The following is a 27,785-nucleotide window of genomic DNA, read 5'->3' as shown; positions in this document are numbered from 1 at the left end:
ACTTGACAACCTCCGAACTGAACCAAGGTTGAAGCTCGTCTGAACGAACAGGGTCAGTACGCTCCACCAACACTGAACTAAACCGGGCAGAACTTTAACCAAATTAAACTTATGGGTCTTGCCGGTATTGTTTATTATTATTATTATTGTATGGTAAAAACAAAATAATTTCCAAGATTTAATTCATAATATATATATATATATATAATGACACAAAACAATAATAGCATTATGGAAGGGAGGGATGAAGACAGAGTGAAGATGGCATAATGTGAGGGGTAAAATGGAAAGGCAAAAAGAATAAAATTGGATTTTCATGTCTACTTTTTATAAAAAGGTGGTTAGGGAAATTTATTTTTTTATTTTTTAAATTTTATAGATTAAAATACACATTTTCGTAAGAACTAATTTTTCACAAACTTTTACCTTTTATTTTTTATTTTTTATTTTTTTTTGCACTTAACCCGTATTAATTACACGACACATATGCGTCAGTGTAAGTGGCTCAAGTATTCTTTGCTTCTAAAAACCTCTGTGGCGAACTGCTCTATCCTCCATCTCGATTCAATCTATCCTCCAACTCGATTCAATCCGAGACCCGTCAACGGTTTCTCAATCGTCTGTAAATTTTCCAAAACCCCAGAAGAAGATTTCAAATTCTTGTGCTTCGCAACATTTGAATACACACAAAATTGAGTTCATTCAAATTTTTTTTGCTTTTTCAACATTTGAATAGACGCAAAATTTTCTTTTCGGAAAACGTAAAAGACCCACCACTGTTCCTCTGTTTTATCGCTTTTTGGTACCAGAAGAGGGTTTGAGATGGAAAAAGTTCATAATTTTTTTCGGGTTTTCGGATTGGATTGCGGAGATTTGATGTGGTTCTGAGATGGGTTTCAAGTGATTTTGATAGAGCTGGGTTTGTTTGGTGGATGAGGACTGAGGAGACCTATGGAGCCTCCAAGTGGATTCTTGGCTTCTCTGTGGAACTTTATTTGCTTCTTGCCTTACTTCATTGGTCTCCTTATTTTAGGTTGCATAAAAGGTCAGTGACAATTTTTTTTCCTTTTTTGGGTTGTTTTTTCTTCTTCCTTCTTGTTCTGGGTAATTGTAACCTTCTTTTACTCAATTTGGGTATATATATATTTTATGCTATACATATTTATACATTTTTTAGTTTTGAATAAATTTGGCCTTTCAATTTACAAGTTTTTAATCAATTTTATCAAATAATTTAACTATGCTTCAAACATGGATGGTCTTTGTACGTGTTTGGTATTGTCACCTTTTTTTTTTTCCACTCAATTTGGGTATGTCTTGCTATATGATTTCTTAAAAATATGTCTTGCTATATGATTTATTTATGCATCACCGTATGAGGAAAGATGATTTAGATTTCTTTGCTGAGTGATGATTGTAACTCGAGGTTAATGTAATAACCTTGCAGGCATCATTTTCTGCCCATTGATATGCCTTATCATCACAATTGGAAACTCCGCAATTATTATAGGTCTTTGGCCAGCTCACTGTTTCTGGACATATTATCAGATTCTGGGGTTAGTTCTTTTATATCTCATTTCTCATATCCTTGCTTAGCCTCATTGTATCATGTATCATGTATCCTGTACTGATTCCTTTTGCATTTTTTAATGGCAGAGCTAAACAAATAGGGCCAGTTTTGAAGCTTGTACTCTGTTTAGGCATTTCTTTTCTCTTGATTTTGTGGCCAATTTTTGGTATTGTTGGGAGTATTATTGGCGGTGCAGCATATGGCCTTCTTGCTCCAGTGTTTGCCACTTTTAAAGCTGTTGGTGAAGGGAGGACTAATGATTTTTTCCACTGTATTTATGTATGTTTAAACATCTTAAATTTCAACATTATTTATTATCTCTCTCTCTCTCATTTTGTCTTATGTTACCTTTTCTTCTTATTTTCTTAGAAGAATTTCTTTTTCACTACTTTCAGGATGGAACTTGGGACACTGTGAAATGGAGCTTTACTTTTGTCAGGGATTTTATGGATGTGTGTTATCATTCCTACTTCTCAGTTATGGATGATCTACAGTGTCCAGGGCCTCCAGAGGGAAAATATTATGAGATAAGGTTGGTTGTCAGGTTTGATTCTGGATTGCCTCTTGTTTTAGCACATACTAATTTTTCTTTTGGCCAATGAAACTGTGAATAGAAACCTTCATTCTCATATAAAACTCTTGTATGATGAACACATAGGCATCATTAATCATAATTCTCCTACAGGCCTGTATGCGGAACATTTATGCCATCATACTTTTCCTTTCGACTCTTCTCTACCAGTCTCGAAACCTTGACCTAGAGCCTGGGAATTCAGACCCAAGACCACTAGTACAAAGGTAGACAGTTTTATGCTATCATACTTTAAAGGCTTAACTTCAGGAAGTGCCCTTTTGACTTACCAATTAGGTTGAAATTCATTGTCACCACGTGCTGGCTCATTACTTATTTTCAGAAGGCTGAGCAAATAGCCCAGTGGTTTATTAACTAACCAGTTCTAAAATAATAAATTCTATAATTACCATGACACTGACAAAAAAGTGAATATTTTTGTTAGTTGCCCAATTATTCATAATGAGAGAGACATTGGAGATGCCGTTACCCGTTAATCATAGAATCAAGGCAGGATGGGTTAAATGAAGGAGTGCATCTAGTATATTGTGTGATACGCATATCCCCTTACGATTGAAAAGGGAACTCTATCTAACAGCTACTAGACCAGCCATACTTTATGGTACCAAATGTTGGGTAGCTAGGAAACAACATTTGCATAACGTGAGTGTGGTAGAAAAGCGAATGTTGAGATGGATGTGCAGTAAGACTAGAATTGTCAAAATTATAAATGATCAAATTCGGGAGATTGTTGGAGTAGCACCAATTGAGATAAAACGGGAGAAAATTGGTTAAGATGGTTTGGACATGTGCAAAGAAGACCTTTAAGTGCGCTGGTTACAAAAAGTGTCATAGTCCACGTTGAGGGTAATACTAGGGGAAGAGGAAGACCAAAGGTAACATGGGTATAATTAGTAAAGAAAGATATGTTGGTATGTGGTTTGATTGAGACTATGACCTTCAATAGAGTGAACGCTTACAATGTTTTTTGGATATGAAATAATACATAAAACCTCTACAATTACTTAAAAAAATGGTTTACATTGGTGACTGTTCCTCATAGTGATGTAGTTCATTTGTTTGACAGAACCTTTTCACAAATTGTCTTGCAGAGTACTTTATCTTCCTGGGGCTCTTATAGCTGGTGTGCTTGGTTTCATGGTTGACATGCTGGTCATTTCACTTGTTGCCCTTTACAAGAGCCCTTATATGCTGTTCAAGGGGTGGCACCGTTTGTTTCATGATTGCATAGGTCGGGAAGGCCCTTTCTTGGAGACAATATGTTTACCATTTGCAGGTCTTGCTATCTTACTCTGGCCACTGGCTGTTGTTGGGGCTGTATTAGGCTCCATGGTATCAAGCGTCTTCTTAGGTGCTTATGCAGCAGTGGTTGTTTATCAGGTTAAACTGCCCCTTCTCTCATAGTTATTAATGGACTACCATATGTAAACGAGTGTACAGAAATATCTTAACCTTTTAACTTATTTTTTGGTCATGGCTCCATTTTATGTTATGATTTCATGATAATTGATAAATTTGTGCTTTTAATGGACTACCATCTGTAAACGAGTGTACAGAAATATCTTAACCTTTTAACTTATTTTTTGGTCATGGCTCCATTTGTTGTTATGATTTCATGATCAATGATAAATTTGTGTGTGGTCAATTCTCTTGAACAAATTTTCATAATTTATTTTATTGTGTGGTTTACAAACACCCAAAGGAATAGTTTATATATAAATGAAATTTCTTTCAACGCCAAATGCTGAGAACTATGTTAACTTTCATGTTACATGAATTGCAAGCTATTCTTAAAATTGTTGTTTTTGGCTTTGGGTTACAGGAATCCTCGTTATGGCTGGGACTTTGCTATATCATTGCTTCATTATCCATTTATGATGAGTACAGCAATGATATTCTTGACATGCCAGATTGGACCTGCTTTCCTAGGTTGTAATCAATATTCAATTTTCTGATAGTTGTTTCTTCTTTTATAAACTAAAATTGTTACGTAACATACATCCAGGCCTCGATACCGAAAGAAGGCTGAGCTATCACGAGGCAACTCTTGTGCAGCGTCTTTCTCAAGTTTGGACTCTTTCCGAAATTCACCTTCTCGAACAGCTTCACTCAAGACTCCTTTGGTCGAGTTGAAGCCACTTGAGGTATTTGTTAGCTCTCCATTTGCATGTTAGAGGAATGAATCTTTTAGTAGTGAAATTCTGCATCTAGTGCATGCTAATGATGGACAAATCAGTGTAGTTAATTAATTATTATTATTATATAATCTTACATTTATTGTGGATTTTAGGGCTAATTTCAACTTAATTCACAACTGCTGTAGTTAATTGATAGCTTATTTAAGGAGTGTCAACACCAAGGGGAAATTATGGCTTCTGAAGGACTAATAACACTTAAAGACATTGAAGATGCTAAATCTAGTAAAGATAGCGGCAGGGTGATAAGTGTAGGTTTACCGGCTTATTGTCTCCTCCAAATGCTTTTACGATCTGCAAATGCCAACTCTGCTGGTTTATTGTTAAGTAAGTAAAAGAAATGCGTTTCCTGTTTAGCGTTGTTTCTTTTCCTCGTCCCAACAGATTAGGCAGCTTTTAAAGATTTGACCATAAAAACTTGTTTTCATCGATGCAGGTGGCAATGTCACTGAGATAACTAGTACAAACAGACCCGAAGATACATTCTTTGACTGGTTTCTTAATCCACTCCTGATCATCAAAGACCAGATTAAAGCTGAAAACCTCTCTGAGACTGAAGAGAAGTACCTAGGAAAATTAGTGCTGTTGAGTGGTGTTCCTGAGAGGCTGAAAAAACCAAATATTGGCTCACCACCTGAATCTGAGCGCAAACGAGCCGAACTTGATGCACTAGCTCGAAGGTATTGATTCAAAATTTTCAGTGTTTGAATTTTGTTAAATAGTATATGGTAATTCTATTTTTTAAGTTGTATTTCCTTGTTACTGTATTTTTTTTCTGTGTGTTCCATGAAGGCTTCAAGGGATCACCAAATCTATCTCGAGGTATCCAACGTTTAGGCGTCGTTTTGATAATAGCATCAGAACCATATGATAACGAAAGGCTTATGAAATTATGCCACATGGGGCTCAATATGGGTGGAGTTTCTTGTGCTGATTTCAAGGGGGGCTAAAGCACATGGGGGTGGGGACTTGTTACATTATTTTTTTTCATATAAAGTGTTGCTTTCTTGTGTATATATACTATATCTATATATGTATATATTATTTCATAAAGAGAGATGCATAAACACGCTTTGCTTGATTAGCGGGACAAATACCATCACACCAATATTGTTCAGTTGGTCTTATTTTTTTATTATTTAAATTGAAAAATAAAAAAAGAGAGAAAATGATGATGATCATCAATTTTTGGGTTAAGTGCATTATACTCTCTTCAACTATCACCCAATTACAAGATACCTCTCTGAAGTAAAAAATACTTCCTAAACTATAAAAGTGTTGCAATTCACCCCCACAGTGCCAAACAACCGTTAACTAAAAAATGAAATTACTTATTTGCCCATTAAAAATTACTCTTCTCTCCTATGCAAGCTCTTGACAGACCGCGATCATCCCTCACTCCACTCTCTCTCTCTCTCTGTTCTCATCGTTTGGGTAATCACTTTCTTCTGTGTTATGGCCTTCATAAATTGAATCACATAGCTTTGAATTAATTTGAGGCAAATTAATTACTCATGATATTTTATAGCTTATTGTTCATATCAATTGGACCCAGTAATAGGGATGCAGCAAGAGAGAGCATGTTCCTCTGTATGATCTTACGATAAAAACCTAAATAAATAGAGAAGGCTGAATAGCCAAAAGCCCAAAGTCCCCTAACCCATCCAAGCGAAGCGCAGATGAACAACGCCGAGGGAAATCGCAGGCTCAGTTCTTGGTAACATTAATGGCCGGAGTTTTGTTGATTTCTCAATTTGCCGATATCATTTTCGATCTGTTATTACCGGTATCAGACGACTATGAGGTGATCGAAGTAGATAAGCCATGAACACTGTGAGGATGGCAGATCTGCGATGAAAGAGTCGACAGCGGGGAGTGGTCACAGCTCCATATACTGATGGGTCTTCAGGCTTTCTGAAAGGAGTCTACTGGCAAGGATTCTGGTCGGCGGTGAGCAAAGATTATGACAAGGGCTGGTGGTGCATGATCTGTGACGATTGATGAATGGTGCAACAAGAAGCTAGCAGCAGCAGTTCCGTCGAGCAATATGTGAAACGGCGAGGAAGCGGCGAGCTGAACCAATGAGGACTCGTCTCAAGAGTGAGCCGGCGCGAAGTGGGTTTGTACGGCAGTGAAGAGGACGGCGAGCACTGTCTGAACGACCCTTGCCGGCGAGGACAAACAGTGGGCATGTAGGACTTACTGGCGGGCATGGAACAACGGTGTGCTCGATGATGACAGAAAACTGAAACGGCGGCGAGTCGGCCACCGCAAAAGACGGCGTGATGGGCTTTTTCGATTTCTTCCTTGAACTGGGTTTTTTTGGAAGAGGATGGTGATCCAACGTCGCGAAGGAAGATGATGACCAAGGTAAAACCCATGAACGCCGCGAGGATTATGTTGCTATGGGCAACGGAGGTTCTGGCGAAGGGACTGAGAGAGGAGGCGTTGGGGTGGTTTGGAAGAATGTAGAGAGAGATGAAGTAAGAAGGAGGTAGGGTTATTATTGTCTTTTTAAATTTTTGTTTTGCAACTAATGAAATAGTTTAGAAAGTTAAGTATCGTTTCAATAGGTTTTTCAATTTTCAAGGCATCAATATGAGGTTCTGTTTGGAAAAGGCAATAGTATATAGCTAGCAACAAAAGCCAAATGTCTAGGCTAGCTTATAGCTAGCTCTCTTTCTGCCTTTTTCCTTGTTCACTTTTTTCTTTTTGCTTGGAAGATGTGATATTTTGTTTCATAGACTCTCTCTCTCTCTCTCTATTTATATTACTCCAAAACTCACTTTTGTTGCCGGAATTATTGGTCAGGATTCATCACTATGTCACATTTAACTGAGGCATATTTGGTAACCATTTTGTTAAAACTAATGTTTTGAATAACAATCAAAAGCATGTTTGTTATCATCGAATTTTTCAAGAAAAAAATAAAAATTTACTATTCATCAATACATTACAGTATCAAAGTTACTGTGCAAAAATATACAAAAACATCAAATTAGTGTTTCAAATTTTGGTCACTATTCGACATTATGTAAAATAAAATAATTTTTATTAAACGTGTTTTTGTTTCTACTGAATAAAACGCGTACTAAATGGGTCTTAAATATGTTAGAAATGTGTAAGTTTTATTTAGATTTTTATTTAGATTTCAAATACTGAGTGACTGAGATCAATAATTCCGAAACCATGTAACCTAATAATTTTTTTTGACCTCTCAGCCCCAAATGGAAGGTGGAGTCCACTAAAAAGCTGCGAGTGTTACAACGATTAATTGTTCCAACGTGTATAAATTACTCAAATTTTCCTTTGGCGATAAATTTTTAATGTCTATTATGTTTTTACAATACTTGAACTATTAATTATTTATTTTGAAATATAAAAAAATATCACTAAATTTTTAATAATCTTTATCTACTCTATAATGGTACTGGAGTACATTATTTAATTGTGGGTGGCATTGTTAGGAGCCTTCGCAGCAGTTTCTCCTATTCCCGTTGAGAGACGTCATAATTAGTTTTGCCATCTGAATGGAATGACAAAATAATATAGTCTGGTTAGAGGTGGGATCACATTATGGATTGCCAAACAGAACCTAGATCTCAAATATTGTGTGGAATGGGAATATATGTTTTCATTATAAAATGGTCACCAAATTTTTGTCTTCATTCGTTTACTTGTGATTTGGTTGGTTTTAGGTTTAGGTGGGTAGGTCTTAAAATGACTTTTCCATTAATTTATACTCCTAACTAGTAATATCGGACTTCGTTGGCCGAACTTTTAATCCTCGTGACACGAAGCTAATTCTTCAAATCGCTCTGAACTCTACCGGTGGTGGGGATTGCAAAGTGTGGTGTGCTTCTTCAAATGGCCGGTTCTCGGTCAAAAGCGCCTATCACGTGGCTTTGTCTCTCCTTCTTCTGCATCCTTGTTCCCCTTCAGCTGTGGACAGTAGTTTTGACGCGGATTCCACCCATATGTGGAGTTTGATTGGTTCGGTCCGGCCTCGTATCCCGGTTAATAAAGCTCTTTCCATTCGTATGTCGTTCGCTTCTTCGTTTTGTCCAGTTTGTGATTCCACGGTAGAGACGGTGGACCACCTTCTATGTACTTGCCCTTTTGCAATTCTTATTTGGAAGTTGAGTCTTTTCCGGTTGAATTTTGGTGATCAGCAACCCACTGTAGAGGTAGATGTCCATGTGTGATGGGTGGCTGGAACAGGACAATTTGCTGGAGTGTATTGGTCTGGCTGCTTATATTTGCTGGTCCATTTGGAAATGTCGAAATGACTGGGTCTTTAACCATCGGCACTGAGATCCTTTTGAAGCTTCCCAAAGAGCACTCTTTGCCTTTCAGGAGTTTATGGAGGTATCTTGTCAACATTCTTTGCTGTCTTTACCTTCCGCCCCTGTTCCTCCTTCCCCACAGGTTTGGTCTGTTCCGGCGGTGGGCTGCCTTAAACTTAATTTTGATGCTAGTTTTGCCCACTTTAGTGGTTTGTGCGGGGGTGGTATGGTTCTTTGGAATCATCTGGGTCTCCCCATTAAGGTTGCCTCTGTGTTCTTGCAAAATGTCCCAAGCTCTCTCATGGCTGAGAGTTTAGTCTTGTGCGTGGCTGTGGGTCTTCGAAAAAATTGGGGCTACCGTGATGTGGTTATTGAAGGTGACTGTCATTCTGTAATGAAGTTGTCTGCCTCTGTGGATGCTCTAAATGTTATTTTCTCAGATGTTTCTTCTCTTTTAGAGGATTGCTTGGGTTCTTCCCTGCTTGGGCTCCTCGTGGTTGTAATAATGTTGCTCATTTAGTGAGTAAGCATGCTTTGAACGCCCATTTGGGCAATTTGGAGTGGAGCATTTGGCCCATGGTTGTTTCATGCTCTGCTCTCTGATTGTGTATTTTCTCCTTCTTGAATGTTTATTTTCGTCTTGTAAAAAAAAAAAAAAAAACCCATGCGGTAGGGTGGTGGAAATCTCTCTCCCTCACTCTCACACACACACACGCATGCACAGTTACAAACACACGCGCACACAACTAAACCAGCAAGTAACGACCCGTTTGACTTGTGTTTTGTTTCAGGCGTTTTGTTTTTTTGGTTAATATAGAAATATGGTTTTTGTTGTAAGAGTGTTTTAGAAAAAAAATCGAAAGCACGTTTTGGAACGATATTTTATTGTGAAAATGTCGAAAACCGAAACATACACATTTATAATTTTAGGCTATGAATAGTTGTCAAAATAAGAAAAAATATTTTTTTGATGTTTTAATTTTGGGCCACTATTTACGAAATGTTTTAGTACTGAATAAAATAAAATCAAATATGTTTTTATTGTCAAAATCGACATTAAAAAAAAAAAAAAAAAAAAAAAAAAAGCAAAACCATGGCCTAAATGATAACTTGTCCACAAGTGTATGACCCACTGCTTAAAATAAAAAACTAGGTAGCAACAACTTTTATATATAATTAACATTCGTGTTGAAGCTGTAAGCTAATTCTTTCAAGTTGATAAAAAATTAAATCTCTTAATTTGGTGTTTGTAAACGAATAGGCAGAGAGAAGATTCTAAAGGACTCCACTGAAAATGGTCATGGCCTTAGGAAACCCCAGAACCCTGTGGACCTATACCATTAGTGTGTGTGGGAGGGGCCCTTTGTGGGCTAACCCCACATAGTCTCAACACAAGATGACAAAGGGTGTTGGACTGTAAGGGCCTGTTTGTTATGTATTTTACTTTGGTGTTTTTGTTGCAGGGCTTCATTTCAGGCCCAAAAACATGTTTGGTAACCCTTGTTATGTTTTAAACAGTACAAAAATTATTGTTTTAAACAGTGCACAATTTTGGCCCAAAACTGAAACACCATTTCGGTGTTTTTTGTTGTTTCTGAACTGTAGCCCAATAAAAAGAATTGTAGCGCTTGAAGTAAGTTGGGTCTTAAACTGTAGCGGAGGAAGTAACTTTAAAACGTCGTCTGCAACATTTTGGCCCGATCTTTTCTCTCTCCTCTGAAACCTACAGAAGCGATTTGGGAGACGATTTGGGAGGCGAAAGGGAATATGAAACCCTAGAGAAGACGATTTAGGAGGCGACGAAAGGGAATCGCAAGCACGAAGTCGTTAACAAGCACAAAATCGAAAGCACGAACTGTGGTGAGTACTCTCTCTTCTATTTCTCTCCTCTTTAAAGACTGTGTCTTCGATTTAGTTGTGAAACAAGAAAACTGTGCTTCTCATGTACTCCATAAGAACTATATTCAGTGATTTTCCCTAGCTCGTCTCATCTTTAGAAGTTGGCCTAAAGCCCTAAATTTTTCACTACCTTCCTAGATCCAGATCTTCAGTGATTTTCTTTTTTTCTTTTTATTTAATTTTTTTTTTTTTTTTTTGCATTCTGTTTAGATCTTCCTTTGATTAGATGTAAGAATATGTCTATATATATATATATATATATATATATATATATATATATATATATATATTAATGTATATATACACGCACTTACAAAATTCAACTCTCAGTGCTATATACAAGGTGGACTACTAACAAGTAATAAAGATCCAGAAACAGTTCTATTGAGGACCCCAAAACTGATAAATTAATAAATTAGAACAAAATACAATATAAGAGTAGGCCACTTACAGAGGAAAATGTTGAAGAAATATGTAAAGCTTTGGAAAATGATTCTTGGTTTTGTAAGTTTAAAGAAAATGAAAGGACCAGAGAGCTTATTTCATCTAATTAATAAAGGGAATGACAATATACAATTTTACATATACATTAATCTGCAGTGTCATAAAAACTGAACTTAAATTGCAATAAAGCTTTAAAAATGGTTGTAACGAATACAGGAATTGCAGTGGTCGGTTCTCAATTTCTCATAAAGAAAAGGTAATGTGAATATTGAACACTGTAATATTTTTGCAATTCACATTTTATTATTTTGAACTTTTTCATTTTTTCTTCTAATGGTCATAACAATTTATGGATGCAAATTAGAAAATATTCTTATGATTTTCTTTAGTCATTCCAACAATTTTAGAGAGAAAAAAAATTCCAACAATTTTAGGTACATCAATATCATATCTCTCTATACTACTATATAAAATGTCAATAGAAATTTTATTTCTTATGTTTTAACTAATATAATATATATTAATTATTGGTAAAATATATATATGTATATGTATATGTATATACTAATTAGTTTGTAACATTTTTTAATATAATTAAAGGCTGTTAGTCTATCTAAATTCCTAGTCATTATAAACTTATTTAATGAATAATGAATGAAAGATTTTTCACTCTACAAAGTGTATCCATCTGCATACATATTTTTTATGCACATTAATTTGTATGATAATTAATCAAATATTTCATTTTTAATGAGAATAAATCACGTAATTACTTTATATGAATTCTCTTCTCTAATTTTTTTGCACACATATATAGATGAGTTATGCATATTTATAGTGTAATTAACTATTATTTTTTCATTTTCTTATAATTTTTTAAAGATGGTCTTAATTTATCTAATTAAGAGAATTTTTAAATTCACTGTAGTATTTTATGAGACCAGTAATTGATTTTCTTCTTCCTTTTTCTCTGTTTTTTGTTCGTGTTGGAAGCTGAAATATGTTGAATATATAATTTTCTCTAAGCAAATGGTAATATGTTATTTGGTGTGTTATAATTGAATTTCATTTCATTTATAACACATTTACATTTCATTTACAGAATTTTGCTATGTTTCTGTCTTTAAAGTTTCCTATAATATTTTTGGGGTTTTAGTTTATCTAATTAGAGAACTTTTTGAATCACTTTTTTTTTTGTTTTTTTCTTCCTTTTCCTCTTTTAATCATTCTAGTTTTGATGGAAATCTTATTGGTGAATTTGTTTGTTTGTGTTTGGATAACTAGTTTGCTGCATAAAGATTGAATGCTGCATAAATATTGATTTGTGCTAATTTTGCTCTATAATTTCTATTTGTGTGGATTTTTTTTTTTTTTTTATTGGGCCAAAATACTTTCACAACTTCTCTCTAATTGTGGTTTTCGCCAAAATACTTTCACAACTTCTCTCTAATTGTGGTTTTCTTTGTTTCCAATATACAATATATAGATGCAGCATATTAATACCTTATTAAACTTTCTGCCTAATTTCTCATTTGTCATAAAGTAATTTTATGTGGGTAATGAAATCAGCCTAAATCACAAATATGTGACACTCTGTGGGTGCCAATTGTGTGAGGAAAAATTCATTTACCAATTTGGGAAGAGAGAATTCATGACTTTGATATCATTTTTTATGATTGATTGCAAGTTGGTCTTGTTATAGTCACCTTTTGTCTTTTGTTCAAATTCAAGATCAATGGTTAACTTTAAAGATGACAATGGTTAGCTTTGTAATTGTTTAAGAACTTAAGTATTTATCGGAAATTTGAATACTAGATGATATATGCGTGTTTATTGAATTGCATGTAGAATATTGAATAATTTTTTTTGTAATTTCAGGTTCGGAATCGTTTGGGTTTGAAGAGGTTGATTTTGTAAAATTTTCAAAGGTAAATACTCAAAACTTGATGTGTACATAACATATAGTAAGTATAGTATATATAGTATAATAAATTATTATATTATTTTCTTTAATTTTATCTTCTATGTTGTACACTTGTACACCCTTACTATGAAAAATAGAAATTAGTTTAAAAAAAACACTTATAAGAATAGCGATTTATATTCATCTAATCTTTTTGTTCAGGACTATGTGTTATTTTAACTAAGTGGGTTATCTAGATAAGGTTTGGCTTGGAGAACTGTTTCGATTCCTATTGTTATGCACCTGTTATTTTTTAATTTTTAAGCATAAATTACACTCATTTTCATCTTTTTATTTCTGTGTAGTTAGATTGTATCTATTGCTTAGTGTCATGATATAATCCTGTTTAGTTTACCACTAATGTTTTGTGTTGTTCTTGATTACCCATAGTTGAAATTGTGTTTCTTTATTTTTTATATTTTGATTCAGTATTCTTTATTAAATGTGTGAACTTCTCCAGCACTTATGCTATATTAACTATATGTACGTTTCCTAGGAACTAAGTAAAACCTAAAATCATAAGTTCTTTCTAGCAAATGTATAAAAGGGGAATAAACATATTCTAATAGTATAAACATTCATGAATCAGTAGTTGTGATAGAGTAACTTTAATACCATCAATAGTTTTTCCTAGTTTAATATTATTATTTTTTTGTTATTAATTATAGTGTTGTTATTAATATGTTAGATAAATATGAATGTTGAGAATATGGAACAATGCGGTGATTCTCTCACAGTTGAAGAAGTGGTTGAAGTTACGAACGATGGAAAATTGTTATGGGATGAGTCACTCATTGAAAAATTCGTGAATATTATAGTGGAAGAAGTTAAGGCTAATAATCGTAGTGGCACAACATTTAGTAAAAGTGGTTGGAGTAATTTAGTCAAACAAATGAATGTTCAAACGGGGAGAAAATTTGGTTTAACCCAACTTCGGAATAAGTTTAATGGTTTGAGGAAAATTTATACTGAGTTTAAGAAATTATTATCGGAGACTGGCGTGGGATATAACCATGAGACGTGTATGGTTATAGTTGAGGAAGAGAGATAGGACAGGTTGTGCAAGGTTAGTAATTTAATTATTAGTCATAAATAAATAATAAAATCTTGTATATTATTGGTTATGTGGTTAATATTGTAACAAAATTTGTAGGTTATTACGAATGCAAATAAGAATAAAAAGTATGGATGTAAGCATTTTGACAAGATGTCGACTATATTTGGGGACACATATGCAAGAGGGATGCATGCCCACCCATCCACTACAGCACCACTCACAATCATTTTGCCCACTCCCAATGATGACGATGATGAGGAAGAGGGTTGTGAGGTCAGTCCCCCACCTTTACGTAAAGGTAAGAAAGCCAAAAGAGATGCTTTATCTCCTGGTATAGCTGCACTATTGTCAAACATGAATGAGAATTCTGAGAGGAGAGCTGAGAGAATGGAAGCTGCAATAGAGAAAGCAGCAAAAGTATCTTCTACTTCTACTCGTGTATCTTCATGTGAGAAAGGAGATGATGAAGTTCTCTCTCCCTCAAAAAAGGATAGAGATTATGAAATGTTTGACGCCTCCATGCTCCTTTTACAAAAAATACCTGGAATTGAGATGGCCCAATTCGCTAAGGTATCGAAGTTATTACATGATTCTGAGAAGTGGCAGAAATTTTTTCTTTCGGCACCTGAGGATGTAAGAATTGGTTGGGCACTGAATGTTTGAGTTTTTTTTTATGGATGATTGTGTTTTGTGTCATTGTTTAACTTATTACTATCTCACATTTGGATGACTGTAATAACTTAAATACTTTTATTATCTCACATCTGGATGACTGTAATAACTTAAATATTTTTATTATCTCACATCTGGATAACTGTAATAACTTAAATACTTTTATTATCTCACATTTGGATTACTGTAATAACTTAAATATTTTTATTATCTCACATCTGGATTGCTGTAATAACTTAAATACTTTTATTATCTCACATTTAGATGGCTATAATAACTTAAATACTTTTATTTCTTGGATGCCTGTTAGTACTCAAATACTTTAATACCATTATTTAAATGTTTGTTTTATTATTTAAATGTTTTGTTTATTATTTAATTGATTTGCTTATTAACTTAAATGCTTTGCTTGTATTAAATCTTTAAATAGGGCAATGGATGTGTGGAACAATATAAGAAGAATAATTCAATTATCTGACGATGAGGAGGATAATGAGAGTGTCTTAATATTTGCTGCTCTTTTAGAAGAGCAGAACTTCTATCAAAAGAGGCGTTGTAGGGATTCCATTTTACAAGGGGAAACATATGTTATGGAGATTTTAAACGGCCATAGAGAAAGATGTTATGAAAATTTTAGGATGTATCCTGAAGTTTTTAGAATATTGTGTAGTACCCTGAAAGGTATAGGGCTGAAGGATTCTAAATTTTTAACTGTTTATGAACAAGTGGCAATCTTTTTGCTCACTTTATCTCATAATCAAAGGAATCGTGTTGTAGCAGAGAGATTTTAACACTCCACTGAAACCATTTCTAGACACTTCTATGCTGTGTTGCATGCAGTATGTCAGTTGGGCACCCATATCATTACCCCTCCTAATTTTTCTGTGATTCCGAATAAGATTAGAGAGTCTTCTAGGTTTTACCCTTACTTCAGGCATTGTGTGGGAGCTATAGATGGAACCCACATTCCTACAACTCTGCCAGCAGGTACACAACTTCCATTTCGTGGTAGAAAGGGTTATACCACACAAAATGTAATGGCTGTATGTGACTTTGACATAAGGTTCACATATGTGCTAGCTGGGTGGGAAGGCTCAGCTAATGATTCGAGAATCCTAAATGAGTGTACTGAAAATGAGGCAATGAACTTTCCAGCTCCACCAGCAGGTAATATTTTTTTATAAATTCACTTAATATATGGTTAGTTTATCATACTGTATATATCTTTATGTATTCTAAACATGGCAGGTAAGTATTATTTGGTGGACTCAGGGTATGCCAATAAGCCTGGTTATTTGGCCTCATTTCGAAGTCATACTTACCACTTTCAGGAATACCGTAGGACTAGACAACCTCGTGGTCGGGAGGAAGTGTTCAATTATAGGCATTCATCTTTGAGAAATATAATTGAGCGATGCTTTGGGTTATTGAAGATGAGATTCGCTATTTTGAGAGCAATGCCTCCTTATAAGTTTTCAACACAAGTATTGATTATAATGGCTTGTTGCACATTATATAATTTTATCAAAAATCAGCATCAGCCTGACGACATATTTGATGGTAATGATCCTCCTCAAAGTGATGATGAAGATGATGAGATTGTTGAGCATGTGCCTTCGGCTCAGCTTTGAGAAATGGATCAATTGCGTAATACTATTGCTGATCAGATTTGGAATTCTCTTCAGCACTCTTGATCCTTCTGAAGTTGATGGTATATTTTTTCTTTTATATGTAATATATTTGTTGCTATTGTGAGCTTGCAATATATATATGTAATATAAATATTTTTTGCAGATATATAATTCAACTTAAATGCTATTATTGCAGATATGAAGTGTGTTGATGCTCTATTGAATGCCACATGTGCTGTTATGAAGATGATGTGTCGTTGCCATTGTTATCCACTTTATGAACTTCTTATTAATTTTTAGTGACAACTACGTATTGTTAATGCTTTGTTCCAAACATTTTATGTACAACTTAAACGTGTTTAATTTATTGGTTGAATATTTCAGGACTTGTAAATGTTATACACTCTATTTCAATTATGCTTTCAATTGAGTTTGTTTTTATTTTAATGTTGTGTTGGACTATACAGGTATCAGGATAATAAAATTGAAGCAGGTTATTGTAAATAGGTTATTGCAATTTTTTTTTACAAATGTTGACTCTCATGTAGTATAATAAAATGTGACTAGAGATTATTTATTTTTAATATTGAGTTGGACTATACAGGTATAATGATAATAAAATTGAAGCAGGTTATTGCAAAGAACTTGTAAATAGGTTATTACAAATTTTTTTACAAATGTTGACTCTCATGTAGTATAATAAAATGTGACTAGAGATTATTTATTTTTAATATTGAATTGGACTATACATGTCACACCCCCACATTTTCCACGCATAAGTTGATCAGGCTTATACACGAAAAACGAGGGATATCAAAAACAATTGGCAACATACAAGTATGGAATACAAAATGATAATAATAAAAGAATTTAGACAAGAAAGGAACACTAAATAATAAAATATCCATCCATCCTTTATTTAATACAGTACTCCATTACAACTTGGAAATCCTAGTTCAAGGATCCCTAAATATAAACCTGAGAGTTCAACGTCAAAAGTAAATAAAAAATTGAAACTGAAGTAATACATAAAACTCCTACCCTGAACAGGATCGTAAGAGTAGATGAGTTCGGATGGTGGTTCCACACTGCTAACCTCAACCTTGGAACGGGTACTGACCGTATTACTATATCTGTATACATCCTAAGGGAACTATCCAATGTATAATATGACCTCAACCAGAATAGACGGTGATCACTTAGACTCACACTAGGTGGTTAAGTGTCTCCTTTCCCTACCCGGGAAATCAGCTATTATACATGGTACACGGTACTGACAACACAGACTGTAAAGACTACACAGTAGTAACGCATCTCCATGTACAAATGAATATACTGAGCATATCAATTAGGCAACACATGCCAATAATAATACTAAATATACTGAGTATGTCAATTAGGCAACACATGCCAATAATATTAAACCACATACCCCGACAGCCACACATCTGTCTATCGCAACGAATGCATAAGGTATAAATGAGTCTAAACTTATTAGCCAGCTCACATGGTTCTATATGGCAACACATCCATATAATATAAATGCGACATAATTAATCAGTCCATTTATTCCCTGAAATGCACACAGCATAATAATCATGGTTTATATATGATTAACAGTATAAATATCCCATAATATATAATGGATAATTTATATGACGATAACCGTGACATTATTATATTTGAACAGTAATAATGAATACCATTTAATAACATAATAACACCATCTATAGTAATGTCGTTAAATGAATCACATTCATATCCGTACGGTAAACGAGCCAATTAAGGTTTAGAAATATTAATCGGCCATAATAATACTTAACGGGTATTAAAATAATAATTTCGTGGCCCGTTAAACCCGTAAATACCAACACAGTACCTAAAAATCCAAGTTTAAGGTTCTGAAATTTACAAAACAGGCCCTAGGGGTATTCTGATAATTTCCAGCAGCTGACAGGGCCCTTCACGCGCCCCCACGCGCCGCCCTAAGCTCCCCCACGCGCAGCCCTATGTTTTCCACTCTCTCACGCGCCCACACGCGCCTCCACGCGCGTGTGGCATCATCTACGCGCGCGCGCGCACTCCCACGCGCGCACCATGGCTTCCTGCTGACGTGTCACTTCCTGGTTGGTTGGCTGCATCCAGACTCTGTACTCGCGTCACACCGGATCAATCTTAATGAGCCTAATTAATCCTACGGCCAATGATTCGCGCGCACCATCATATGGTGTTCCGCGCTACGCCGTATTAATCTAAGGATCCACAACCCATCTAACAGCTGCTGATCCATGCGCATGCTTGTTCCAATACACCGCAACACACCAGATAACTCCGGCCACCTTCCTCACTGCCGGTGGCCGGAAACCTCGCCGGAGGCTCGCCGGAAATTGCAGAAAATGCCCGGAAAATTCTTAAAAATTATAAAAAAAAATCCCTAACGCCTTAAGGAATTATTTTTAGCTATTTTGAACTTCATAGGATAATAACTAATTATCTACCATCCTAAATAATTAAAAATTCATTAATTTAATAAACTAAAAAAAATAATCATTTATTAAAATCTAAGCATGCTCTTAATGCTCCATCATAATCTAAATAATTTAAACAATTAATTTATGGATTCAAAGGGGAAAAATAGATAATAACTTGCCTTTAGGATTTAAAATAAATCCGCCGGTTGCGCGTAGTCGGGTAAAATCGCCTACACCGGTCCAACTTCTTTCTCTCACCTTTCTTCTCTTTCTTTCCTCTAACAATAACTCTCTACTATTTTAATTTGTTTCTAACTTACCTTCTCATCAAACTAACTAATATTTATACAAATTAAAATAATATAAATATTACAAATATCTACTTTTACATTTAACTAACCACATTTCCAACCATATGGCTTCAAGTCTACCCATAAACATTAATGAAATCCTATCCTAATCTCTAATTTCATCATGACATTATGATTTAATACTATTATTATTATTATAACTATTATTATTATTATTACTATTATTATTATTATTATTATTATTATTATTTTATTTTATATATACATAAGAATACATTACAATCATAACCATACTTTACCATATGAATATACTACTTTAAGTAACTAATACTGCTTAATACAAACCTTACCAATAAATAAAAAATATATATAAAATATGAATACATGCACAATTAAATTAATTTAATTTAATACATTTACATACACAATAATAGATGAATAACTATCACATTAAATATACAGAAATAATTTTATTTAATTTAAATAAGCCCTTTTTAAAATACGGGGTATTACAATACAGGTATAATGATAATAAATTTGAAGTAGGTTATTGCAAAAATTAATATATATATAATTTGGTGGGGGTTTACATTTTTTTACAAAAGAGAAGGCAAGAATCTGTATTTTGGAGTTAAATTCCCACCAGTGCAGACTTATAAGAGTCAAAAATTATTATCAGAGCTGTGTAGTATTTTTTTTTCTTCTTTCGCTAATGCGAAAAATGAGCAAAATGAATGAAATACAAACCTATGGACAATCATCACCAAAGGAACAAACTATACCAAGAAATTTCAAATAACTTGAAGTATAGTTTCAGATCAAGATAACATGCAAAATGGTAGAAATTATTGGTTCAATTATTAGAACTAACATTCTACATTTTCGTTAAAGCAGTTGCTTCTGTAATTACACTTTGGTTATATATATATATATATATGTTTGTGTGTTCAAATTTCAATAAATTTATTAAAAATATATAGACTATTTATATAGAAATAAATTTAAAATTTATAAAAATAAATTAAAAACAATGATAACCAAACATATTTTTTATTTCTATTTTATTTTGTTTACAACAGTTGGAGTTACCAAATATGTTTTGTTTTTAAAATTCTTGAAACGCATGACTTACCAAACATGTTTTGCATATTTTTGTTTCCGACATTTCTACAGCAAAACATCGTTCCCAAACGTGCTTCCAATTTTTGCCAAAACACTCTAATAGTAAAAACGCTATTTCTGTTTTAGTCAAAAACAAAACGTCTAAAGTAAAACGCATGCCAAACGGGCCCTAATGCTTTATCATAAATGTTGTTCCAATTTTGAGTTATTATAATTCAAGCACGGCTTCAAAAGCACCATTCTTTTATATACTCCTACGCGCGTGTGTGTGTGTATTTAAAAATAATAATAATTTGACTTTGTGAATTAGTTCCTTATATTAATTGTTAGGGAAAATGGTCTTTGTTGTGTCATTAATGAGTAATATTAGTTTAAATTGTATAATCACTTTTAAAATTTGGAAGGTTTGAGTGTTTGAGTTTTGTTAGGGTTGAAATAGTCTTTATTGTGTCATTAATGAGTAATATTAGTCTAAATTGTATAATCTTCTTTAAAATTCCGAAGGTTGAGTGTTTGAAATTTGTTAGGGTCAAAATTGTGATTATGTGAGAAGCCCAAATTGGTAAAGGCACTCATTGAGTCATGTAGAAAATCACATTCAAACACTTCGCCGTGTAGAATTTCGTGTTCCACTCACTTCATCCTCTCCTCCCACTCCTCTAGGTTAAAAAAAAAAGAGTGTGAACTTTTCTATAAAAAGAAATAAAAAAAGGAAAAAACTATCTTTTTATTAGTGCCGTTATACATTACGTATACTTTTTTTTTTGTAACGAGACGTAATGTGTTGAAAAACAAACAATTTACGTATGATATGTTAAAAAGTGCATATCATACTAGAGGCTCCACAAAAAAAAAAAAAAAAAAAAAAAAAAAAAAAAAAAAACTCATGATGAAGAGGTTGAAGTACTAGTGAATCTTTTATAATTTTCAAGATACTTTTTCTCATCTCCATCATATAGCATGTGCTACAGTGCTGCTTACAAATTATTTTAAACCTATAGCGTGTGATTTTGTACAGGATATATATATATATATATAGATGGGATGTCAAAAATCCTAGTGAAAAGTAGCATGTGTGCGTGTGTGTGTGTGTATATATATATATGTAAAAGTTACAGTTGATGGGAACCCGTGAAGATATGATAATTACAGCGAAGGCAAGGGAAGAAAGGCGATTAATGCAGAAAGAAGCACAAGATTGATCCTTTCACGCCTCCCGGAAGATTTGCCTCTTGTTTGAATGCAATCAGTAGATACAGTGACAGATACGATGAAGAATAATACAAGCCATTTAATTACTATATGTATCTCTATTTTATTATTGTGATAGAGACAACGGACCAATGTTTATTATGTCACTTTTAAATCATTTTCAGGACATCGTGGAATAATTAATATTGATCTTTTTTGATAGAAAGAGAAGAAAAAAAAAAACTAGAGAACTAATAACTGTGTTCCCAAAGTATTAATCAGAATTTTGTTACCTAAAAAAATTAAATTTCTATGTGGTTCAACTTTTTTGTTTTTTTTAGAATTATATTAAAGAAAGAAATGTAGGTGATATATGGTCCGACACACAATGCAATGGAGTAGTGGGGACCACTCTCTCGCTTTATTACATTGTAAGAATGGAAGGTGTTTTCTTCAAGGTGTCGAGAATGAATCTTTCTTGTAAAAAAAAGTTGATAATTTTTTATAATTGAAAACATAAAAAGTTCGGAGCTCTCCATAGAATCCTTTCCAAAGCAAGGCTAGGTTGTTTCAATAATGAAGAAGCTTTTGATTTATTACAAAACTATCATTATTATCTTTGCTATAATTCCATATACGGTAAATAAGTTGGTCCAATAAATTACATACAGAGCTAGCTAGAAAAAGACTGAATTTTAAAGAGCACCCTTTTTATAATCTCTGAAAATTGTTTTAATTTTTAAAGCTTTCAAAATTTTTAAAATTTATTCTAAGATAATTGAACTAAATATGCCCTAAGCTTTTACAAATGCTGTACTGGCCAGGGAAAAAAGACATGGTCATATGTACTGTGGAAGTGTGGGACCTTAAATTGCAAATTTTGGCCAGTGCCATCTCAAGTTTGACATGGACTTAATATATATATATATGTGTGTGTGAGACTCCCGTTGCTGCTTTTTTCTTTTGTGGTTTCCGCTGTTGCGTTGTTTCTTAGCAATTCTGGAGCCTGTTCTTCAGTTTTTCTTTTGTTGCTTCATGATTTGTTTGTCTTTGTACGGCCAAAATTTGTTTCCATAAATGTAGAGCCTTTGTAGAGCCTGTTCTTCAGTTTTTCAATTTTGGCCAGTGCCATCTCAAACTTGAGATGGCACTGGCCATTTATGGCGCTCTTTGTAGATGGCATTCTTTAGTTTTTCTTTTGTTGCTTCAAGACCCAGACCAAAGAGTTGGTTCATATCATGAGCAAGAAACAAATTTTGGCCAGTGCCATCTCAAGTTTGACATGGACTTAATATATATATGTGTGTGTGTGTGTGGCCCAAAACTTTCAAGACAAGACCCAGACCAAAGAGTTGGTTCATATAGAGCAAGAAATGTTCACCCACTACAGAATTAGAGTTGGGCTATTCATTGACCAAAGGTGCCTCACTTACCTTGAGCTAGGTCCATATATCCAATTCGGGCCTGTACAAATGGCTAGTTGAGTATGTCTGGACTCTGGGCTGCTACAATAACATACCTTCCCTGTAAAGTTTAATTTTTCCTTGGCAACATCAAAAACAAATGGCACACTGATCTTTGCAGTTGAATGGTTGTGAGAAGACCGGAACCAGAGACGTACATAGCAGAGAGAACCCATACCCTCCTAATACAGAACTCAATTTTGAAGAAGGAAAGACCTAAAGTTCACCACACTCACTGCTCGGGTATGAACCCATCTTCTCCCATTGATGATAATTGTTGAAGTTCAATTGTTTCTCACAAAGGGTCATAAAAATTCAGTCTTGAAATAGAGATGACATGCCTTAAATTTCAATTTTCAGTTCTAGGGTTCTCATTTTCTTAGAATAAAATGCAAACTCTCAGCATATGGCCTTCAAAAAGTAACTTTTGGGTAGTACCCCAATTGGAGTTGGAAGTGGGTGGTTCATCTTGTAATTTAAGTCCTAGGAGGAGGAGAAGGAAAATATGTGATCTTGGTGATTCTGTTTGTTACAGTAGAAAGCCTAGCCCCTTTTTGGTTTGGGCTTGTCTTAGGAGCCCTAAATTTGATTTGGATTATGGGTTTTTCTCTAAATTCTCTAAACCTAGGGTTTATCTGCTTTCCGAGCCAAACAAGGGTTCTTTAAGCACGTCTTTTGCCTTGGCATAGGCACTAGAGGGACAAGCTGTTGGAAGTGATGTCAGTGAAAAAGATTCGAATTCATTAGATGGATTTTCAGGGGAAGTTGAGGTTGAGGATGTTGATTGTATTGATTTGAATGATGTAAAAAGCAGAGACTTAAATGACAATAATGATAAAAAAAAAGATGAAGGTAGCAAAACTGAGGAAGTAGGGGGAGAGAAGGGTAGAAGGGTTGATGTCATTGCGCTGGCTCAGAGCCTATGGTTTGCCAAAACAGCTGATGATGTAGAAGAGGTTCTCAAGGACAGAAGTGAATTGCCCTTTCAAGTTTGCTCATCTATGATCAGAGGATTTGGCAAAGACAAGAAACTACATTCTGCCATGGCTCTTGTTGAGTGGCTAAAACCAAAGAAGAGAGATACTAACGGTTTAATTGGCCCTAATCTTTACATATATAATAGTCTTTTGGGTGCAGTGAAGCAATCTGAAAAATTTGATGAAGCAGAGAAAATCATTGAGGATATGATCATTGAAGGAGTGCTCCCTAATGTTGTAACTTACAACTCTCTAATGGGAATTTACCTAGAACAAGGGCGAGAAGCTGAGGCTCTTGATCTTTTCGAAGAGATACAAAAGAATGGTTTAACTCCATCTCCCGTGTCCTATTCTACCGCATTGTTAGCCTATCGAAGACTAGAAGATGGATTTGGTGCTTTGAATTTCTATATCGAGTTAAAACAGAAGTATCAAAAAGGTGATATAGGAAAAGACGCAGGTGAAGATTGGCCAAATGAGATGGTTAAGCTTGAGAACTTCACAGTTCAAATTTGCTACCAAGTGATCCGGCGTTGGCTTGTGAAGGATGAGAACTTGAGCACCAATGTGTTGAAACTTCTTACGGAGATGGACAAGGCTGGACTGAAAACTGGCCGGTCTGAACATGAGCACCTTGTATGGGCTTGTACTCGTGAGGAACATTACACAGTGGTAAGAGAATTATATAGTAGGATGAGAGAAAGGGATTCTGGAATAAGCTTATCTGTCTGCAATCATGTGATTTGGTTGATGGGGAAGGCTAAGAAGTGGTGGGCAGCTCTGGAGGTTTACGAGGATTTGTTGGACAAAGGGCCTAAACCAAATAACATGTCATATGAACTGATAGTTTCTCATTTCAACATTCTACTCACTGCAGCTAAGAAAAGAGGAATATGGAGATGGGGTGTTAGGTTGCTCAACAAGATGGAAGAAAAAGGCCTAAAACCAGGAAGTAGGGAATGGAATGCAGTTCTTGTAGCCTGTTCCAAGGCTTCAGAAACTTCTGCTGCTGTGCAGATATTTAGAAGAATGGTGGAACAAGGTGAAAAGCCCACCATTATCTCCTATGGGGCACTGCTTAGTGCTCTTGAAAAAGGGAAACTCTATGATGACGCCCTTCAGGTGTGGGAGCATATGATTAGAATGGGAGTTGAGCCAAACTTTTATGCCTACACAATTCTGGCTTCGATTTATGCTGCACAGGGAAAATTTAATATGGTAGATTCCATTATCCGGGAAATGGTTTCATCTGGGGTTGAACCGACTGTTGTCACGTTCAATGCAATTATCAGTGGATGTGCACGGAACAATATGGGAACTGCAGCATATGAATGGTTTCACCAAATGAAAGCTCACGGCATCTTACCCAACGAAATTACTTATGAGATGCTGATTGGGGCTCTTGCAGAGGATAGTAAGCCAAGACTTGCCTATGAGCTGTACTTGAGGGCTTACAACGAGGACATGAACCTCTCTTCAAAGGCATATGATGCAGTCACACAATCCTCACAGGATTATGGTGCTACTATTGATCTAAATACTCTAGGCCCTCGGCCACCGGAAAAAAAGAAAGTAGTACGAATTAGAAAGAACTTGTCTGAGTTCTGTAATTTAGCTGATGTTCCAAGAAGAAGTAGACCATTTGACAGAAATGAAATTTACACTCTGCAAACAGAACGAAAACTGTTAGTAATTTGGTACATTTGCAATCTTTATGATACTGTATTTGTCCATTCATTAACTTGTTTAAATGCTTTAGTTTGAATGAGTCAGCTTCAAAGCATCCAAACTAAGTTTAAGACCTTCCATAATCATACTTGGCTAAAGTTTGTTGCTTGCTTCAGTTTCTGAGAACACTGTGGTAAGGAAGCTAAAATTTTGACCTCAGCATTATTCTGACTTCTGAAGTTGTAATATTCTGATTCTTTTATCAGTTTTGTTACCTCAACATTATTCTGATTTCTGAACTCTTAATATTCTGTCTTTTTTTTTGCATCAGTTTTATTATCTTTTGAGCAACCAACCAGTGCAAACAAGAACTTGTTTTCGTGAGATCTTAACATACATTGTTTGGCAATTTAATACCAATTTAGACTTTCGGAGTAAGTGGCTTTTTAACATAGAGCTCTGATTCTTGGAGATCGTGAATTATAGTCTTTGCATCTGCATTTATTCCCTCCTCTTTTCTTTGCACTTTATGCTGTTTTTAATCAACTTGTTCAGTTGCACTCTATTATGTTTGTTTCTCTACCTCAAGTCACATCATTTATTTCATTCATTAGGAACAAGTGGTTGTCAAACTGTTTTTCCAAATGCAAATAGATAACCTAGCAATGTTTTTTTCTTAATCTAGCACTCCTCTCTACTGATTATATTAGAGTATTAAAAATGGAGTCTAAAAATGAATAGATTTAAGGGTTTTCTTGTTTCTTTTTTGAACAAAGCCATTGGCATTCTCTAGATTCACTTATTCTGTTCTCTCTTCTTTAGGTGTTTGCTTAGATTTTATTGAAATGCTCTGGTTTTACTTTGTATTATGGAGTTATTCCTGCTTGATCTTGTAATAGTTTCTTCATCATTAATATCATCTTGCTTGCTTACCCAAATAAAAAATTGGAGTTCAAATACCATCTAATGCACACTAGAACTGAACTTAGGTAATGTGTTTGAAGGCTCATGCAGAAATTATTTTCAACTTTGGGCATCAAAGTAGAACACCTCAAGTGGTAGGCAATTTCTCAAAGCATTCATGAGGAATTGACTTGTGTGGTGTGAAAAAACACCCTCATGCACAAGCTAGTTTAAGAATATAATAATGCCACCAAATCACCAGTGCAATGGCTCAATGGAAAAGTGATTCATATACCTGATAGCACCATATTATCAAAACACACACGCACACACATGCCTGATATCCCATCCCAACCGAATTGTTTGACTTCTGGATAATGGATTCCCAATATATTGGCTGCTGCTGGGATCAGTAAATGGGGTGTGACTCAGACAACTTTTAGACAAACTCAGACAACCTTGCAAGAACAATGCAACTCGATAATTCAAACCTCCTAGGCTTTTATCCCCCTTAGATATGTTTTAAGTGATAAACATGGGTCCTATCTAAAACATATCTAGGGGTCACTTAGTGATTTAGACCTAACTTATCGACTTAAATATTATTTTTCTTTGCAAAAAAAAAAAAATATTCGGTGGCAGAACAAGTTTTAGACCGCACAAGGTTTGGAAGGGTAGGTGACAGTTCAGAATTTTGCATCAAGTCAGTAGCAAAAATGTCATTTTCTTTTCTTCCACAGCAAACAAAAAGGGTGTGAGAAGTATTTACGATGATATATCTTCCAAGATATACCTCCTTTATAGGCTTTTTTTGATAGCTTTCCCACCATTGGTTTACAACCAATCTTAATAGAAATGAGTTGTTTCTTGAAATTATACTTTTATCTTTTTCGCTTGTTGGGATTAAGAATATTCCTAATCATTCATGGACCACCCTTGTCTAATTTTTTATTCAAATTTACAAAAATGGTGATCATGTCTTTCTCCTAAATATCTGAGTAAAAAACCAAACATATATATTATGCCAAAGATGGACAGGGCCACATAAAGCGGTTGGTCTAGAAGGGTCTTCTAATTAACTAATAACTATAGACTAAGGTAGACTAAAGTATAGTTTTTAACCCCACAATAGAATTTGTATACATGCACTTTCTTTTTGGCACTACATGATTATTTATTTATTATTATTATATATTTTTTGAAGTTCTGTAGTTAAAAGATATTGGTTAAATTACAGTTACATGTTTTCTAAATCCATTCATCAGTGGTGGCAAAGTAATTTTAATTATGAAAAGTCTGTATGTCCTTATATTATAATAATATAGTATATTGCATTTTATCTAATGAAAGGATAAATTTTTTATTTTATA

General features: G+C 34.5%; 2 protein-coding genes across 3 annotated transcripts; both read left to right on the top strand.

Annotated features, from left to right (window-relative positions):
• The first annotated feature begins 267 nt into the window (after window positions 1-267).
• On the top strand, window positions 268-7,098 carry LOC132315702 (uncharacterized membrane protein At3g27390-like). 2 transcript variants are annotated; one of them, XM_059814060.1, is made up of 10 exons: window positions 268-1,045; window positions 1,448-1,556; window positions 1,657-1,849; window positions 1,966-2,114; window positions 3,254-3,542; window positions 3,985-4,091; window positions 4,168-4,312; window positions 4,486-4,684; window positions 4,794-5,037; window positions 5,150-7,098. In XM_059814060.1, exons 1-10 carry the CDS (start codon window positions 952-954, stop codon window positions 5,226-5,228), a joined length of 1,608 nt encoding a protein of 535 aa, XP_059670043.1. In that variant the 5' UTR covers window positions 268-951; the 3' UTR covers window positions 5,229-7,098. The 2 variants fall into 2 exon arrangements, with proteins under 2 accessions (XP_059670043.1, XP_059670044.1); XM_059814061.1 differs by having other exon boundaries at window positions 270-1,045; window positions 1,966-2,102; window positions 4,168-4,306.
• An 8,014-nt stretch (window positions 7,099-15,112) lies between these two features.
• Window positions 15,113-25,790, top strand: LOC132267540 (protein LOW PHOTOSYNTHETIC EFFICIENCY 1, chloroplastic-like). The gene is made up of 6 exons (XM_059768691.1): window positions 15,113-15,359; window positions 15,519-15,665; window positions 15,759-15,845; window positions 15,927-16,162; window positions 16,214-16,288; window positions 23,557-25,790. The coding sequence occupies exons 1-6, from the start codon at window positions 15,113-15,115 to the stop codon at window positions 25,606-25,608; spliced, it is 2,844 nt and encodes a 947-aa protein (XP_059624674.1). The 3' UTR covers window positions 25,609-25,790.
• The last annotated feature ends 1,995 nt before the right edge of the window (window positions 25,791-27,785 follow it).

The sequence above is a fragment of the Cornus florida genome, unplaced genomic scaffold (genome assembly GCF_030987335.1).
Source record: "Cornus florida cultivar Cherokee Brave unplaced genomic scaffold, ASM3098733v1 CherokeeBrave_3.0.0_Hap2_Chr07, whole genome shotgun sequence".
Taxonomy (NCBI): domain Eukaryota; kingdom Viridiplantae; phylum Streptophyta; class Magnoliopsida; order Cornales; family Cornaceae; genus Cornus; species Cornus florida.
This window is presented reverse-complemented; position numbering and strand designations above follow the sequence as displayed.